General features: G+C 40.0%; 1 protein-coding gene across 4 annotated transcripts; it reads right to left on the bottom strand.

Annotated features, from left to right (window-relative positions):
- Positions 1-861: 861 nt before the first annotated feature.
- zfand4 (zinc finger, AN1-type domain 4) lies at positions 862-17,184 on the bottom strand. 4 transcript variants are annotated; one of them, XM_066692899.1, is made up of 11 exons: positions 16,746-17,184; positions 15,045-15,152; positions 12,868-13,178; positions 10,650-10,725; positions 10,179-10,246; positions 9,775-9,961; positions 9,542-9,689; positions 7,703-8,854; positions 6,777-6,831; positions 5,763-5,880; positions 862-2,607 (listed from the first exon to the last, which is right to left on the bottom strand). In XM_066692899.1, the coding sequence occupies exons 3-11, from the start codon at positions 13,049-13,051 to the stop codon at positions 2,472-2,474; spliced, it is 2,124 nt and encodes a 707-aa protein (XP_066548996.1). In that variant the 5' UTR covers positions 13,052-13,178; positions 15,045-15,152; positions 16,746-17,184; the 3' UTR covers positions 862-2,471. The 4 variants fall into 4 exon arrangements, with proteins under 4 accessions (XP_066548996.1, XP_066548997.1, XP_066548995.1 ...); XM_066692900.1 differs by lacking the exon at positions 16,746-17,184 and adding an exon at positions 16,548-16,729; XM_066692898.1 differs by lacking the exon at positions 15,045-15,152.
- Positions 17,185-17,798: the final 614 nt, after the last annotated feature.

Genomic DNA, 17,798 nt, shown 5'->3' with positions numbered 1-17,798 from the left:
TCAAGGACATTTACTTTCTTCATGTTAAACTATTCCAGTGTGGCTTTGACCTTGTACTTTGGGTTGTCCTTCTGAAATTAGGTTTTTGATTGACCCAGTATTGATTCTTGGCTTATCAAACCAGTTTTTCCTCGACGATACGCTTGTACTTACCCCCATTCTTTTTCCCCTCAATCCTGACAAGCTTCCCATTCCCTGCTCATGAGAAGTACCTCTATTACAGGATGCTGCCACCACCATGCTTGACAGTTGGGTTGGTGTTGACTGGGTGATGTGCCGTGTTGGGCTTGTAACTGGTGTAATGCTTTGAATTTAAACCAGAAAATCTCCTACCACATATCAGTGCCACTGTAATGAGTATATCTTATTCTTCTCTGAGAATAAGAAATTAGAAACCCAGAATAAATTGTAAACATATTGTAAATAATTTACTTGTAAGGTTAAAGGAAGTACATCAATTAGATCATAATCCTTGTTTTCTTCTTGTGCATCTTATCACAATTGCTGTGAATGCTTCTTCACCAACTCAGCAGCTTGAATTTGTGGGGAAGCGGGCAGCCTGGGGACCAAGGTCTGCCCAGGAAAAACAATGTCTGTGTGACCAGATACAAGAGGGTGGGCTCAGAGATTGAAATTCTGCAAACTGGCTGTTTGATTCAAACTTTGCTTTCTAGATATCTAACAAAGAAAGTGTAGACAAATTCACCTACCATCACTTGTGGGTGATCACAGGGTGCAGGAGAACTGCAAGTCTCACCAAGCATATAGAAACCAAATCACCAAAAACACAAATGTAAATGGGTTTTCATCTGTAGCTTTTACCGTTTTAGGAAATTGAACAATTGTGGTGTTATGCAAATACGAAGGAAGATGGTAGTTTAAAGCACTATCATCTGAATTTATTGTAAATACTTACAATACATATTAACAAGACATGCACATTGTTTTCTGTAACATGATGCAACAAAACCTACATCTCGATCAGCTTCAGAAACCAAAAATCTTTTGTACTTCCTCTCTCTCTCTCTACAGACTAACTAGGTTTCCAAAGATAAACTTCTCCCTTTATTTAAGTACTCTTAAATTTGCAGGTCTTCCTCTGCTTCAAAATAATACTCTGTATACAAACTACTTATTACCTGAAGACCATCGCTTATTAAAACTTACCACGGTCAAATTTCCTCACTAATGCCATAGGAATTTGAAAAGAAAAGAAAACAAAGAAAAAGGTTCCTAAGACCCCCTGTTCAAAGTCCATGAAACGCCTTAAGAGATTCAATGCTGCACTCTCCAAAGACTCAAGGTAGAATATGGTACTCAGGATATTGATTTTAACCATTAAAAACAGAAGAATTTCACCTTAGAAACTTGTTTTACTTTACAGTATTTTAAAAGATTTGGTCACACACCAAACATTCTTTATGCAGGATTTTCAGTGAAATATCAGTCCTTCAAAGTTTTACTAAAAAAAAAAAAAAAAGAATTTAAAAATTATTTCAGCACACAGTTAGATAAGTAATCTATCAAAAATGTAGACTAGTAATAAAACACAGATTTTTTTTTTTTTTAATTAGATTTTATTCCCCCCCGTTAACAGCACTCAAAATTTTAGCAAAACGGCAAACAGTTTTGTGCAATTATTTAAAAAAATTCTGGCATTAGAAAAAAAGTACTTAAAATTATCTTTTATGGCAACAAACAAGATTTGTAGTATTCCAAAAACTGTATGCTTGATGGCCATATACATGTCCATACTTCAGACACACACACACATGTATATATATATATATATACATACACACAAACACACGCTCACACACACCATAGATATCTGTATATAAAATATTACATTGCATCCTAGCTTTACTGTCAAGGTGATATGGATTATTATTATTATTTTTTTTTAAAGCAAACGCAAAGCACTGAATTTCAAGTGTGGAGCCAAAACCCACTTTCCTAACAGTGATGCTTGATTATGTGCCATAAGAGGGGGGGGACAGTGAGGAGAAAACATATTCAAACATGACAACATAAAAAAAAACTTCAATACAAGGACAAACAGGACAACAACAAAGCAATCCCCCCCTCACGCCGGGCTACATGGTAAGGATTAGTCATTAAAGTGCATCTCTTAAAGACTTGTCTGATGAAGAATTTACCTTCAGTTCTATGAAATAAAACACAGATATAACGTGCAATGTCAAAGTTAAAACCATTGTAACATACGCCTCTTTAAAAACTACCTATGTACACATCAGATTTCATTTTGTTTGTTTTTCTACAAATGAAAGATGCAAACTACAGTAGTTTTCACATTATTCATAAATAACAGACTTACATGTGCTTTTTTTTTTTTGTATTGTTGCTTGGCAAAAGTTTCAGAGCAAGACAGGTGAAATGCACACATTGGTAGTCGAGTCCATTTACTTTTCCTTCTTGTTTGAAAACTGTTGCATGCAACACTCGAGCCATTAGATCTTGGGAAGCTTTGGTGCGCTGATTATTGGGTTGGTCTCCTGCAAGTACCTCCGGCCCGCAGTCTTGTAGTCGTAGGTGCAGTCATGAGTTTCTGCATAGCGATGCGTAGCACAGAAGTTGTTACCACATCTGAAATGAAAGTATGATTTATTACTGGTGACCTGAGGAATGTCTAACCTTTCCAGATAGTTTTCTGTACAGAGTAGATACAGCACTACATAAGATTTGTTTTAATATTTAAGACAAAAAGTCTGTATACCACTGCTTCACCTAACATAGGCTAGAGCTAGTCCCCAATACAGAGACACTCCCACCCATACACTATTAAAAATACATTTTACTTCAGTTTGAAAATTCTGCAATCTTTTTCCATTCATGTCCTGCAGCACATTTAATAGAGGGAGACACTAGAACATCTGTTTGTTTGCCTCTGTGGATCCATACGGCAGGCATGCACTCGTACTGCATCACTTGCATTGAGAGTGATGCAAAGTAACACTTCCTATCAATGGGTATTTTTCCAAGTCTTGTAGTTCATTACAATTTCCAACGACCCATTCTAACTTCATCATTCTGTTTAGCAACCACAGGCTCCTGAACCTGCTATCTCCTAGTACATATTCAGTCGGCATGTGTGTCATGCAAAATAGGGCTGTTTGTAATTTTTTTAAACACAAAAGGGTATTCACATATAGCAGTCACATAATCCAGCAATTCCCTGCAGACAGAACATAAGAACATAAGAAAATCTACAAACGAGGCCATTCGACCCATCATGCTCGTTTGGTGTCCATTAATATCTAAGTGATCCAAGGATCCTATCCAGTCTATTTTTAAATGTTCCCAAACTTTCAGCTTCTACCACATCGCTGGGTAGTTTATTCCAGATTTTGACTACTCTCTGTGTAAAGAAGTGTCTCCAGTTTTCCGTTTTGAATGCCTTGAAGCCCAGTTTCCATTTTTGTCTCTGCTGATCTGGAAAAGCTCCTCTGGTTTGATGTGGTCGATGCCTTTCATGATTTTGAAGAACTGAATCAAGTCCCCACATAGTCTCCTCTGTTCCAGGGTGAAAAGGTTCAGTTCCCTCAGTCTCTCCGAATAGGACTTTCCCTTCAGACCTGGAATGTGTCTGGTTGCTCTCCTCTGAACTGCCTCTAGAGCAGCGATATCCTTCTTGAAATGTGGAGCCCAGAACTGTACAAAGTATCCAGATGAGCTCTAACTAGTGCATTGTACAGTCTGAACATCACTGCCCTTGTTCTCAATTCTACACTTTTGACAGTATACCCTAACATTCTGTTTGCCTTTTTTATTGCTTCCCCACATTGTTTGGATCGAGAAAGTGAGGAGTCCACATAGACTCCTAGGTTTTTCTCATGTGTTACTTCATCTAGATCTGTACCTCCCATAGTGTAATTATAGTGGACATGTTTGTTACCTGCATGTATTACCTTGCACTTGTCCACATTGAATTTCATCTGCCAGGTGTCGGCCCACAAATGAATGTTATCTAAGTCCCTCTGAATAGCCTGTGCTGCCAAGATTGTATCTACTGAGCCACCTATTTTAGTATCATCTGCAAATTTGACAAGTTTGCTAACTATCCCAGAGTCCAGATCATTAATATAGATTAGAAAAAGCAAAGGCCCTATTACTGATCCCTGTGGAACTCCACTAACAACCTCACTCCAGTTAGAAGCAACTCCTCTAATCAACACCCTCTGTTTCCTATATACAACCAGTTCATAATCCATCTACTTACATTACCCTGAATGCCTACAGCTTCCAATTTGAGGATCAGTCTTTGGTGTGGAACCTTATCAAAAGCTTTTTGAAAATCTAAGTATATCATATCATATGCTTTCACCTGATCTACAGCTGCAGTTGCATGTTCAAAAAATTCTAATAAATTAGTAAGACATGATCTGCCTCCTCTAAACCCATGTTGACTATCTCCAAGAATATGGTTTTCATTAAGATGCTCCTCTATTTTCTGTCTAATCATTTTTTCCAACATTTTACAGGTGATGCAGGTGAGACTGATTGGTCTGTAATTTCCTGGCTCAGTTTTGTCCCCTTTCTTGTGGATTGGTATGACATTTGCTGTCTTCCAGTCAGTGGGCACATCCCTTGTTCTAAGTGTCATTTGGAGTAATTGAGTTAGCAGCCTATAAATAATTTCCCTCATTTCTTTAAGTACTGTTGGAAATATCCCATCTGGCCCAGGTGATTTGTTTGTTCTTAATTCTGCTAGTCCCTTTAGTACCTCCTCCTCATTTATCCTGATCTCTCTTAGGGTTTGACTGGAGTGATTGTCAACCTGTGGCATGTCATCTGTTTTTTCTTTTGTAAAAACCTCTGTGAAATACTCATTTAGAACATTTGCCACATCTTGTTCGTTTTCCAAGATACCTCAATTTTTGCCCTTTATCTGTTTCACTTCCTCCTTTATTGACCGCTTGCTGTTGTAATATTGAAAAAGCTCTTTGCATTAGTTTTAGCTCCAAGAGCTATGTTTCTTTCTATTTCCCTCTTTGCTTTCCTGATCCCATTCTTAAGATCTCTTTGCAGCTCAACATATTCTATGTATTTTGTATCGTCTCCATCCCTTTTGTATGCGCTATACAACATTATCTTCCTCTTTATATTTTTTTTGCATTAAACCATTTTGGCCAGTGTTTTTTGGTCCTCAATTTGCTAAGTTTTGGTACAAATTGCTCCTGAGCCTCAAGTAGCATATTCTTAAAATATACCCATCCATTTTCAACTGACTCTGTATCCAATGTGCTCCAGTCTACCTCTTCCAAGTGTCACCTCATACCTTCAAGATTTGCTTTTCTAAAATTGTAGACCATTGTTTTAGACTTGGATCTTGTTTTTTGAAAGAATGCCTCAAAGCTAACCATATTGTGATCACAATTTGCCATTGGTTCTCTAACTACTGTCCCCCTGACTCTATCTTGGTCATCTGAAAAGATCAAGTCAATGCATGCACTCTCCCTGGTTGGTTCCCTGATAAATTGAGTTAGATAGCAGTCATTTACCATCTCAACCATTTCTATTTCTGCTTCTGTAGTCCCCACTGGGCTTTCCCAGTCTAAGCTTGGGAAATTGAAATCCCCCATTATAACAGCCACATCCTTGCTACATGCAGTCCTGATTATACTGTACAATGCAGCATCTTTCTGAATATCTGAGTTTGGTGGCCTGTAACACACTCCTACCACTAATCCTCCAGATCTCTTGTTCAAAAGTTTCACCCACAAAGAACACTTAAGCTTTACCTGCATTCATAGCTTGTAGCAAGTCCGGTTTTCTTTCCACATAAGAAGCAGTGCTTGGAACTTTTCTTTTTAGGAGGGATGGGAGCCTTCACAGGGGGAAGGTGATATGTTGGAGTGCCTGAAAAGCGAAAATGTTTAATGTAATACTACTCTAGCCAATATATCCACTACAAAATGGACAACAGTATATTATCTGCAACAGGAGTCGCAAAGAACAGAGGGTCACATGACACTTGACACAAAGAACTTCTGCCCAGGCACACCATCCACCACATTCAAATGATTCATTACAAACATGCCGTCAATGAAGAGAGTCTGAACGCGCAGTTTTGAAACCAGTACGTTTCTATTCTCAAGACCAGGAGAGAGAATATTGACTTCAAGGAAGTGAATAACACATCCGAGGATGCGGTTTTATTTACTCTCAGGGGCTATTTTTCCCTGGTATTCATATTTCTAAGAAATGCACCCTTGAGAGTGACAAGTGAAGCACAATAAAATATTCAGAAGATAGGGTCTCTAAATGAGTATACACTGGCAAAGAAAAGAATATAGAATGAAACCTATTAGAATGATACATACAAATATATCAACATATGTTAATATTGTTCTATCAAAAACTGAGGAACATATGGTAATTCCAGAATAAATATGTAATACTACAACTAATCATAAAGGTCTAGGACAGTACTAAATCAAAAAGACTGCGAAGGGCCGTTAAGAGCAGCATCAGTCTAAGGTGCCATGGGATGGTGCTGGAAGCGCAGTGCTTCACTATAAATTCTGTCCGTACATTAGACACTGAAATGGGCTGATGGTAAATGCATACTAAACAGGTCGGGTTTGAGGGGGCAGGGCAAGGTTAGAGCTGGGACAGGCCTGATGCCTGTGGGGGCAGAGTGAACAGGAGGAGAAGATTAATAAAGGAGAGATGAGTAGGACATTTGTTTTAGGAAACAGTTTAATCATGGATCAGTGAGACAGAGCAGGAATGTAAGCAATCACTACACTCACCTAGTCTCCTTATTGTGCTGGATGCACCGCCAGTCGAGCCCAGGCCACTAACAGACTGAAATGAGAGGTCTGATTTAACATGAAGACAAAAGCTGAATTGCACTTTCTGATGGTCTGGGTGGCCTACACATTTACATAACTTTGAATTGTTTTAATAATATAAAATGATAAGATTACAAAATCACTGCAATGTTAAAAAGGATTAAAAGGAGTGTTATAAGGTTCTGCTGTAAAAATCACACTTTGTTATTTCCAAAGTGCTTTACATAGCAGATAATAAAGCAGATAGCGGTTCTCAAGTGCCTCCACTGGTTATTCTCTGCTCAGCTCTTGACATGGGCTTTCCAATCGGAGCTAGATCAGAGCCGACTATGACTGACATTCTCCACGGGGTGATCCCCAACTGAGCATTTGCTGTCAGGATGAAGTCAGCCTGGATTATGTGGTTTAGTAAAGCCCTCTGTGAGCACAGCATCATCAGTGAACACTTCAAAAGTCCTCCCTGCAGTGCAGTCTGCAACGAGGACTCGCAGTACAAAAAGAGGCCCATTTCAGAAGACGTGCATCTCTAATATGTTACTATGAAGAAGGTAATGGAGAGCCGAGTTTATTAACAACTTTACATTAGGAGGGATTTAAAAAAACTAAACATGAATGCACATGCAATTCTTCTACATACGGCGTAAGGGATATAAAACACTGCACTTCAATTATAAAAGTTGTAATATGTCAACCTATTGAACCTTACTATTCAGGTCAAATTAGGTGTAATTCTAGCATTACTTTTAAGAAAAGTCATAGACTTGGTGAATAAATAAACAAATCAAACAAGTAAGTAAAAAGCCTACACTAGGTGCCTTAAACTTGCTTCAGTTCTTAGGCAGTCCATCTGTATGAGCAGTACAAAACAAATAAAGCACACTAACCAAGCATGAGGTACCAGCTCCCTCTGCTGGGGAAAGCTTCCTAAGGCGCTCCTCCTGAAACAGGTGGATGTTGCTGGGCAGAGGCACCGCAGCAGTGCGCAGGCGGCCCAGCCCGCAGCCCCCTGGGATACTGTCTCTGCTCGAGCTTCGTGCCAGCGAAGCCAGGATTCCCAGATTACTGACCGAGCCCAGAGGCTCCTTCGAGGCCTTGTTTGCCATCTCAGTGATATCCCGCGCCTCCGTCTTTGATATAATGTCGGGACGCTTGCCAGGGGAGTCCACCTTCACGCCATGAAACCTTGTAGTCCGTGCAGGGGAGGAGCTGGCAGTGCCAGGGCCCTCCTCGGACTTCAAGAGCGAGCGGGAAGCAACGGGCCTCAGACTGCCTAACTCAAAGGACGTGGGCAGTCTCTGGGGTTTCCCGATTGTTAGCTGGGAGGAGTAATGCAGTGGAGAAAGGGCTTTGTCCACCTTCTGAGATAAGCGGTTGTTGCTCCTGGCCCAAATGTTCATCGCCTCAGAGCTCACGGCTTTGGAGCGTAAGGATGCAACAGACCGCTCGGCAGATTCTTCTACCGATTCAGAACAGCTGTCCTTTGCTGCCATGGACTCTGAATGGACAGCAGCATCCGTCTGCTTTTCCCCAAGAGAAAAAACATCCTGGAGTGTATCTACCAGCACAGTGTCCTCTCTTTTCAGTATGCCCTCTGTGCTGAACTGCGATTCCTCCATGGTGCCATCTGGAGATCCTCTACTGGGGAACACAGACAGAGGTGGCAGAACAGTATCCTTCAGCAGTTTCGAGTTGCCCACTTCAACCCTGGATACCTTAGGTGGAGACCTGATTTTGCTGATGGGAGCAGCCAGGATCGGGCACTCCCAGGACTCTTCTTCCTTCACCAAGTAACAGCTGGAGGACGGCCCTGCGCGGCTGGCAGGGGCGATGGTGGACAGGGCGCTGTGGGGAGCGGGAGCAGGAGATGTGGCAGAGGAGCGCTGATCCTCAATGGGAGGTAGGCATGTTGAGTTGAGAGAGTGGCCAATTTGAGGGAGAACCCGGAACAGTCTCTGATGACGGGCTGCAGTGAAAGAGCTGCTGCAAGGCAGAGGGCCAACTGGAGGCCTGGGTTTCATCTTGGCAGCCTTCTTGGGCTGTAAACAAAACGCAAACGAGTATGTCAGATGCACCTCAGTGGCATGAACATGAGATTTTGTCCTGCTTCTGCTCCAAATATCACTTTATAGCCTATCACTAATTATTTTTCAACATCTTTCTCTCAGTCAGGATTAGTAAAATAAGTATAACAACAGTGCTTAGAAGTAATTGTGCATGCAGTACAATGCTTGCCCGTTGCATCTTAACAGAGGTGTATATTTATTCCAGATGGCTGGTACTCCTAATGTATTTTGCATTTGGAAAGAATTATGTATATTGAGTAGATGCACACAAGATTCAGTCACAGTTAACATCAGCATCGTAAAGACAAGAAATTGCCTTAGCCCTTTGAAGAAAAAGCAAGCATGCAAATCACTCACATACAGTAAGAGTACAAATTTCGTAGCAAAGCAATCTGAATACAAATGAGTAGGAAGCTTATGACTTTCACTTTATGTTGAATCCAACTTCGTTAAATGTGTAACACAGAAACCCTGATGGTCCCCTCTGACATTCTCCACTGATTCAGTGCTTAAAATCACAGATGCAGTCCTCACCTACCTTTACATCTCTGTCCGGCACTGACTGGATTCCATAGCACACATTGACAAAAGAGCCTTGAAGCCTCGGACATTAATCAAAGTGAAGGGCTTTCCCTCGGTTAGGTCTTAGTGCAGCTGTACCTTTTTGCCGAGGTTCATGTTCTCCATCTTGGCTTTGAGGAGCTTCATCTTATTCATGGTGATGGAGTTCTCCATGATTTGCTGGCCAGAAGGCGAGGCTTCATTCTCCTCTTCTTCCTCTGTGTACAGGTTATACACTGAGCCCCCACTATAACACAGAAAGCAATTGGGTTATCAGCTGTATACTTTAACACAGAAGCTACCACAATCCCTTTGGTTTTCTCTTTACCAACCTTATTGATTCAGACACAGGCGTTAAGGTACCATCACCTCGATCCACAACCCTGAAGAAATTGAGCTGGTCTCCCTCCCGGTACACGAGGAAAGTCACCTGCTTATTGGGTGGAGTCTTCTCCCAAACCTCACTGCGATTTGCATCCATGTACTCAGACATCTCCTTTACAGGGTCATCCATTGGAACTGCAGATGGATACAAGGCAATGAAAAGGTAACAGAAAGCAGAAGACATTCTTCAGGGCACTTCAGTTGCATGGGCCTGCTCTTTGCTACTGCCCAGTGAAAATGCAGCTCACCCCCAAATACAAACAAAAGTATAACCTTGTGAATAATGAGGTTAAAAATGGCTATGAATGCAATAAATACTGCTTATTTTGATCATTAAAAGGGTCATACACACCTCTCCTGGTATTGATGGGCCCCCCCCTCATAGCGAGCACCAGCTTCAGAGTGCACCCTTCTGCAATGCTGAACAGACGTTGGGATTGGAGATTAACAGAGCAGACGGAGTCAGGTCAAACACGTCAATTAACTCTCATTTCCAACTAGTTACAGAATTACCATCAGACATTTAAAATTAATTTCTGTCTCCTGAATGCTATAAAATCACTGTGAATGTAAACAACGGGAGTATGCACATTTCAGGGCACTTTTTACAAATCCATCCTCCATCCATCTTCGAAACCACTTATCCCGGTGAGGGTCACGGGGAAGCCGGAGCCGATCCCGGCAGGCATAGGGCGCAAGGCAGGAATACACCCAGGATGGGATGCCAGTCCATTGCAGGACAACATACAGACAGACAGACACATAACTCTTTACAAATGTACAATGCAAATGTAAAATACAGAATGTTGTCTAGTGGACATACTTGTAATCATTCAAGCAGTACTCATCTTCCAGCTCCACATTGTTCCAGATCAAGTGCTGCTGCGCAACAGGAATCCCTTTCACCAAAAAACAAAATATAATACATTAGCGAGGAAAATTATTTGCTTCAAAAGATCAAATTTCTTTGGGGTGTTTTACTTCATTCAGATAGAAAGACCTTCCGGCACATAAGCATGCAGAGAGATTACAGAAAGCTGGTTAAACTCGGGAGCATCTCTGACCTAAGAAATAATTAAAAACGCTCAATTTTTCTTACTTTTCCATGCATAAAGATCAGAACATTTAGGTAATAAAGAATCGTTTTTGCATGTGCTTTTTGTAGATAATCAATCCCAGAATGTGATCCTGCCCCCCATTTCCCGAAGCAACAAAGTGGTCATCTGGGGATGTTTACACAGGATGTTCCTTGCAGTAAAATGTAAGCACTATAGTAGCATTACGTTTTATTTTTCTATACAATGGTGTGATAAATCTTGTGATGAGTGAATCGTGGTGCAGTTAGGTAAAATGCACTAAAAATTATTTACGATAACAAAAACAGTAACTTTGCAGGAGGGTGACTGACTGTATGAGCGTTCACAAAAAAATGTAAAAATATATTTGAAAGCCGAGTCATGATTTTCAACCACCTGTCACATAAGCACAACTTCTATTGTACATTTAGAGGATTTTTTTTGACGATAGATCAATCCGCATAACTGAATTGTATTGAGATATGATGAATAAACAAGCAGATAACTAATTAAATATCTCACTACTATCGTTTATCATCTAGGCAAGATTAAATGAAAACACCCAGTCTAAACAGGCTTTTAGTTTTAATACCAGACTCAAGAGAATTTTGCATACTTATACACTATACTAGGATTATACATAATAAAGATGTTTACTGATGAAATGCAGAAGTAAAACTGAATTAAGAGAGGCTATTATAATGCCAATTGGAAATAAAGACAAAATCAAATCCAGTTTTTTAAAGAATAGTGTATATAAGTGTGTTTCTTTCGTTTTTTAACATCAAGCCTGGTTAAGGGCTATATATAAATGTTAAGCATAATATAATTACAATTAAATGTTTCATCCTTGGACAGCAAACAGAAATAATGCCTTTGCATCATGTATCCCACATCCTCACCTTACCACTAAATCAACAAAAAACAACACGGAGCTACATTTCCTCCTGAGGCAAAACTAACCCTGAATAGACCTCAGATTCTCACTCTCAGACCTTACAGTTCAATCAACAGCATGCAAGCACAAAGAGGAAATGGAAAAGTCTCAGGTATTAAACCTCATGTAGGTCAGGGCTGCAGGACTTGATGAGCCCTAGGAAAAAGGAAATCCAGAAGCACAAACTAGCTGAACAAATATTTGGCAACAGAAAATATGGCATGAGGAAACCCTGCTGTGTCACAGGACTGTGGACACAGAATAAACCCTATTGTTTTGCAGGCAGGTCTGATCTTGCAGACATGCTGCCCTAATGTGTTTAGCTGCGGCCTCCTGGAGCGCATTCAGCACCAGGGTTGAAGGGCAGTCTTGGTAGGATTGCATTTCACTCTCTCACTGAGACAGTCTTTTCCTACATCAGTCACAATATACTTAAATAAACCCCAAGGAGCGGTTGCCCACTGTAGCCGACAGCACCAGTTAGGCAGAGATGTCTGTTTCTGGGACTAAGGGATGTCCTTCTTTGCAATCCTGCCTTAGACTTCAAGAGACACCTCATTAATCATAAAGGTTTGTGCTCATCTGAGTTTTCTATAATCAGGGAGTAAACCAAATGATCAGACAGCATGTATAATGCTGGATATTGCATGAGCTTAAATTCATCACATGGTGAACTAAAACAAGCTGTGTGTTTGTCCAAGATTACCTGTCACTGCGAGTTTTCCTCCTTTGTGGTGAAAAACTAAAATTGGATTTTGCACAGGGTGTATTTCATCTAGTCTAGGAGGAGGAATTTGTACCCGTCTTGGAAATTGTAACCTGTAGTCATTTCTTAATTGACATAGTGAGGTCTATTTCCACTGAAGTGAGCTCAGTGTTTTTGTTAAACAAGCCATTTTACTTTTTTCTTTTTTTTTTTTTGAGTGAATGTATGTAGGCACCCATGTGAAAAAAATGGTAATGTTAGTGAGATAGGTAAAAGTTAGGGTTAGGATTGGTATTAGAGAGAGAAGTAACAGATGAGGTACCCTCTAGTCTTTGAATCTTGGCCTTGACTGAAATCACAGTTTCAAAAGGTGACACTCGAAGCTCGAAGCAGGTGCCAGTGAGAGTTTCAATGAAGAGCTCCATTGTCTCGTAGAAAGGAAGTTTGTAGTGGAACGGTCCTACGTTGTCTTCATTGAAGAAGGGGGGGTCCTTCTTGTTGGCCATTGTAGGTCTTCCCAACACAGCCTCAGGATGCGGGTGCAGAGAGACCCGCTACCAGCAGCAGCAGCACGGGCAGCAGCAGTGGACTCTCACAATCACAGAGGCAAGGCATCATGCTGAGAATCTGCACCTAGGAACAACCACCATTTTATTGTTACAGTAGGAAATGCCTTACACCTCTCTGCCAAAAAAACAAACAAACACATACATACATAAAATAAAATATATAAACCAAAAAAAACCTATCTTCACAATGTGACCTGCCAAAATCAGAGCTTTAAACAATTTTAGAACAAACCTCTGTCATCCAGGTGCCAACCACATGAAAGATAAACAAAACCGGTGAAAAATTAAATGTGTGCCCATGTTGCCAGAGGGGCCACATGGCCAGGCTTTGCCTCGTGATGGCTCAGACCGGTCTGATTCAGAGCAGATGGCACCTGAGAGGCTCAGAGAGCAACGTGAATTGAAACGCCTGGACAGCAGGCTTGGCACAGAACTCCCTGTAAACACTCGGCTCACGACACTTCCAACAGAGATGGATGTATGAACTTATGCTAAAAACAATCTATCCACAAAGCTACATTATTCAACAGTTAAACATTGCATTACATTGATTTGACCTGATTTAAGATTTATTGGTCCATCCAGTGCAAAAATTTAAAAACAGATGACTGATGTTGGATCATTTAAACTGTTGCATCTTGGACAGTTAACTGGTTTATGTGTAAGCAGATTTTAATAACTCCCAGGGGAAATTATCAAGCTCAGAAATATTTGTCTATATCATTTAACATTAAGACCAAGTTTCCTAAGTTTAGAGTATCCTTAAATAACGTGTAACAATTTGTGTATTTTTTATTTATTTTTGTTCCTGGGTAGTAAGTGTTATTTCCTAATTGCTTATGCCTCAAAAGTATTGAAAATGGCTATTATTCCCCACAAGCTTTGTATTTACAGTATAAACTACTCCCTTCTAAATCTTTTGTAGTCATTTTTGTATTACGTTAGTATAAATACATGTTAATTTGGATTCATATGTTGTATTTTTCTGACTATAAGAATTAAAATACACAAATTCTCACATTTTCTCATTGGAAATAGGTAAATTTAAAAATATCATAGTCCTGGTCACAAATTTTGTGGGGAATAATAGCCATTTTCCATACTTTTGAGGCATAGGCAATTATGAAATAACACTTACTACCCAGGAACAAAAATTGTGTTACATAGTGTAATCAGTAGAGGTCTGTAGCCAGTGACATGTTTTGTAACAAACAAGGGATACTGCTCCTCTATGAAAACCTTATTAGTTATTCAACATTCAGATCATTTCCATAATGCGCAACAGAAAAATGTATAATAAATATTTACAGGATTACTGTTTTACCAGGTTTGGAGTTTGTTAAAGGGTCCTGGAATACTGTGCTGCAAACGGAATGTCTAAAAATAATATTTACTCATGCACTAAGTAAGAGGTGTGACATCTCACACCAAGATAACTTTTTCCACCCTCTTATGCCCATTGGCACTTTCATAACCTAAGAAAAGCTTGCTGTATTTCTGCAATCTGAATCAGAACCTGAGCCCTAAATCTGCATGGGACCCAGTCTCATTTCTCCTGTGATAAATCAGCCTCTCGAATCACTACTACTGTCAACAGCCATACAACCCTCTTAAAGAGCATGATATTCAAAATTAAAAGTAGGCTAGAGATTATATATTATTAACTGTAAATGAATGTAGCAGATTTGTATTATTTTTTATGCTGGATAAATGTTGCCTCTCATGGTAGGAATGAAATGCAAACATGCATGTGGCCTTCAGGGAGTTTTCACAAGACAGTGTTGCTGGGGATGATCCCCACCTCAGGCATATTGCATCTCCTTACTAAAATGTATGCTGTAATTAACTTCACAGGAACCCTGTCATTTATTTATTCTCCTGCAGAGAAACTTAAGACACACTGACATAACTATTTAAGAATATTATTTACCTTTGAACCACAGGAGGAAGGAGACACCAACCAGAGGGTTTGGTCTAATCTTCTGTGTTTGAGAAGCACTCTACAGAGGTTTTCAAATAATCTGGATCTGTACAAGGACTGACAAATAATGCACTTACTTTAGGTAACTGGAGACCATTAAATAGACATATGGAATATATGGCACTAGCTGACAAAGTTCTAGTTGGCTTGTTTCTTTTAAAAGCTACGATTAGTTTTTAGTTTGGAGTTCATGAAATGTAGTTTAAATCCAAGAACAACAAGAAAACAAAAATCAGAGAAATCATCTTAAGGCACACTGTACAAAACCTACCATACCACTTAATATAGGACTGTATGTGTGTGCATCGTATTTAAATAGGAAAATAAGCATTTTATATGAATTGCTTAGAATACAATTTCTAACAAGCGAAATGTCTGACAATTACAATAGTTTGGGAAACTGAATAGTTGCAATATTTGTGTACTTCCAGGGTCAAGTTGCTGGCTGGTGAATATGCATATGTTTTACTGTGCCCTTTCTATCAAACTTGTTCTTAGCTAATTTGTATTTATTTGTTTATTTTATCTGAAGATTAAGACTCATGATGCTCACCACTGACCTCTGCAAGTACAGTCTAATCAACAAAAGAAACCTGTGATAAGGATAAGGAGACATTCAAGGATTGAGTTACATGTGCACCACCACTACCAGAACCTACCTTAATTTAACTTAACATGTAAACAAAACACTGTAGTGTAACTACAGAATAAGAGTATACCAAATGCAGACACAGATTTAATGTATCAAAACACTTAAAGTGACATCCTCTTATTGCTCTTAAAATAAACGTAGTTATCCTAGTAATGATTATGATATACACAATAATTTAAAAGCTTTCTGTGATGTTCTCAGAGATAACAGGACATTTTTTAATAATTTTGATGTGACAATCAATGCGCTAAATGCTCAAGCTTGTCTGCATCATCAGTGTAGTGTGCCATTACAAATGGCAGCCGTAGTACTACTTGTTTTAGGTAACATGGTTTTGACTGTTCATTGGTGTATTTTCTTAAGAAGAAAAACCTATATTCGTACTTCCACCTGTGTTCAGTGCCTTCCAGGTAAAATGTTTATGTTTTGGCTTGAAGTCCAACTATGCATTAAAGATAATGTGTGTACGTGGAAGAGAAAATATATAGAACAGATTGCTGAACATTACAAACACAAAACAATGCTTAAATTGTGGCCTACATTGAGGACAACAAAATAAATATTGTTATTTCGTAAAAGTTATTTCCCGGAACTCTGTGGTAAAACACATCACTGAAGGAACTTCTAAGATGTTGTAAATCAATAGCGTGTATTCTAAAATAAATCTATTTCGATTGAAAGGTAACCAATATAACTTTTTTCACACCACATTATGGAACCTACACGCCAAACTATAATGTGCTTTGATGTGGCCTAAAAAAAAAAAAACAGAAGATGACTCTCCATACCTACCTACCTACCTGCAATACTGGATCCTGGCCAAAAAGCACACTGGCAAGGGCCGTTTATTCTGCCCATGCCAAGGGGTTTAAAGCCCACCCGGGGTCGAAGCATTTCCTGGTTTAACTTCTGTCCAGCCCCACGGACAATCACACCCAGATGCCTGACCTTAGGCGCAGCGACGCAGGCAGGACACACACGTGATCGCCCCAACTTACCGGAACATCATCCCGGAGCCGTCACAAGTGATGGCGATGGATCCGACCTGGCAGAAATCCCAAAGGGCTGCACAAGGACCGGCCGTGTTTAAAATCCTCTTTCGCCTATCAAGTTCAAGATATCTTCTAAATCCAACCTGCAGTGACCACCCCCGTAGCCACCACACCACCACCACCTGAAAACAGCAATCAGATGCCCCTGACCCGTTTCTCAGCCGCACTCGTCATATGCAGCCTCACCTTCGCCGTCCTTGTATGACACCGACATGAAGCGGTGACAAAATCATACTTTAACGTCTTATCGCCTTTGTTTTCTTGTTAGACATGGTTTCCACCACATACACTCGACATTAGATCGCCCCTGTTATCAACAAAACCCCTCAACTGGTAAATCCTGCATTTCAAAGCAAAAACCTACCCTGAATGACAAATCATGACTGACGGCTATAGTACGCTAATGGGGCTCACGGTAATCTAGCAGTTGAAACAAAAACAACCAATAGGCAGCCCAGAGAGGCGGGAGCAGCACACGGTTTGGTTGCACGGCCAGAAGGCCTTTCTTTGTGTTGTGTTGTGTTTCCCGGATGTTGACCCTCATCTCCAACAACATTTCACATGTGACTGACATTGTGCACCTTGGAGACGCGGACGCCCTGAATCTATCCTGACGCTAAAGACAAGGGGCTAAGAGAAAGGAATGGCTTACTAGCTCATTCATTTTTTTAAATTATTTTGGGAGAGGGACACCCATTAAAATATATTTTTGGTTTAGATACAGAACCACAGTATTAATGTAAATTCGACAGCGAGCAATTCGAGTTCGGACGATTCTCAGTAGAATCCATCATCCATGTCGAGTGGTGCGGCTTTACACATACACACTTGCCATTATAATCTTGAGAGTAATCCACTTGGATGACACACCATCATCATCAACATCATTACAATAAGTAATCCTGCAAAAAAAATAAAAAATAAAAAAATAATCCACTTACCTTTACCATTGTGAAAGTGATGTTTAAAGAATAATTGTTTCTTTTCACAATTTCCCAT

The sequence above is a fragment of the Amia ocellicauda genome, chromosome 20 (assembly GCF_036373705.1).
Source record: "Amia ocellicauda isolate fAmiCal2 chromosome 20, fAmiCal2.hap1, whole genome shotgun sequence".
Lineage (NCBI taxonomy): Eukaryota > Metazoa > Chordata > Actinopteri > Amiiformes > Amiidae > Amia > Amia ocellicauda.
The sequence above is the reverse complement of the archived record's forward strand: the minus strand, read 5'-3'. Positions and strand labels throughout refer to the sequence as shown.

Excerpts from the sequence above, each read along its gene's own strand:
- zfand4 (XM_066692899.1), bottom strand. The coding sequence starts at position 13,051 with ATGGCCAACAAGAAGGACCCCCCCTTCTTCAATGAAGACAACGTAGGA. Across the intron at positions 9,690-9,774 it reads CCTGTGTCTGAATCAATAAG|TGGGGGCTCAGTGTATAACC; the intron begins GTTGGTAAAGAG and ends TCTGTGTTATAG. Across the intron at positions 8,855-9,541 it reads ACATGAACCTCGGCAAAAAG|CCCAAGAAGGCTGCCAAGAT; the intron begins GTACAGCTGCAC and ends TTTTGTTTACAG.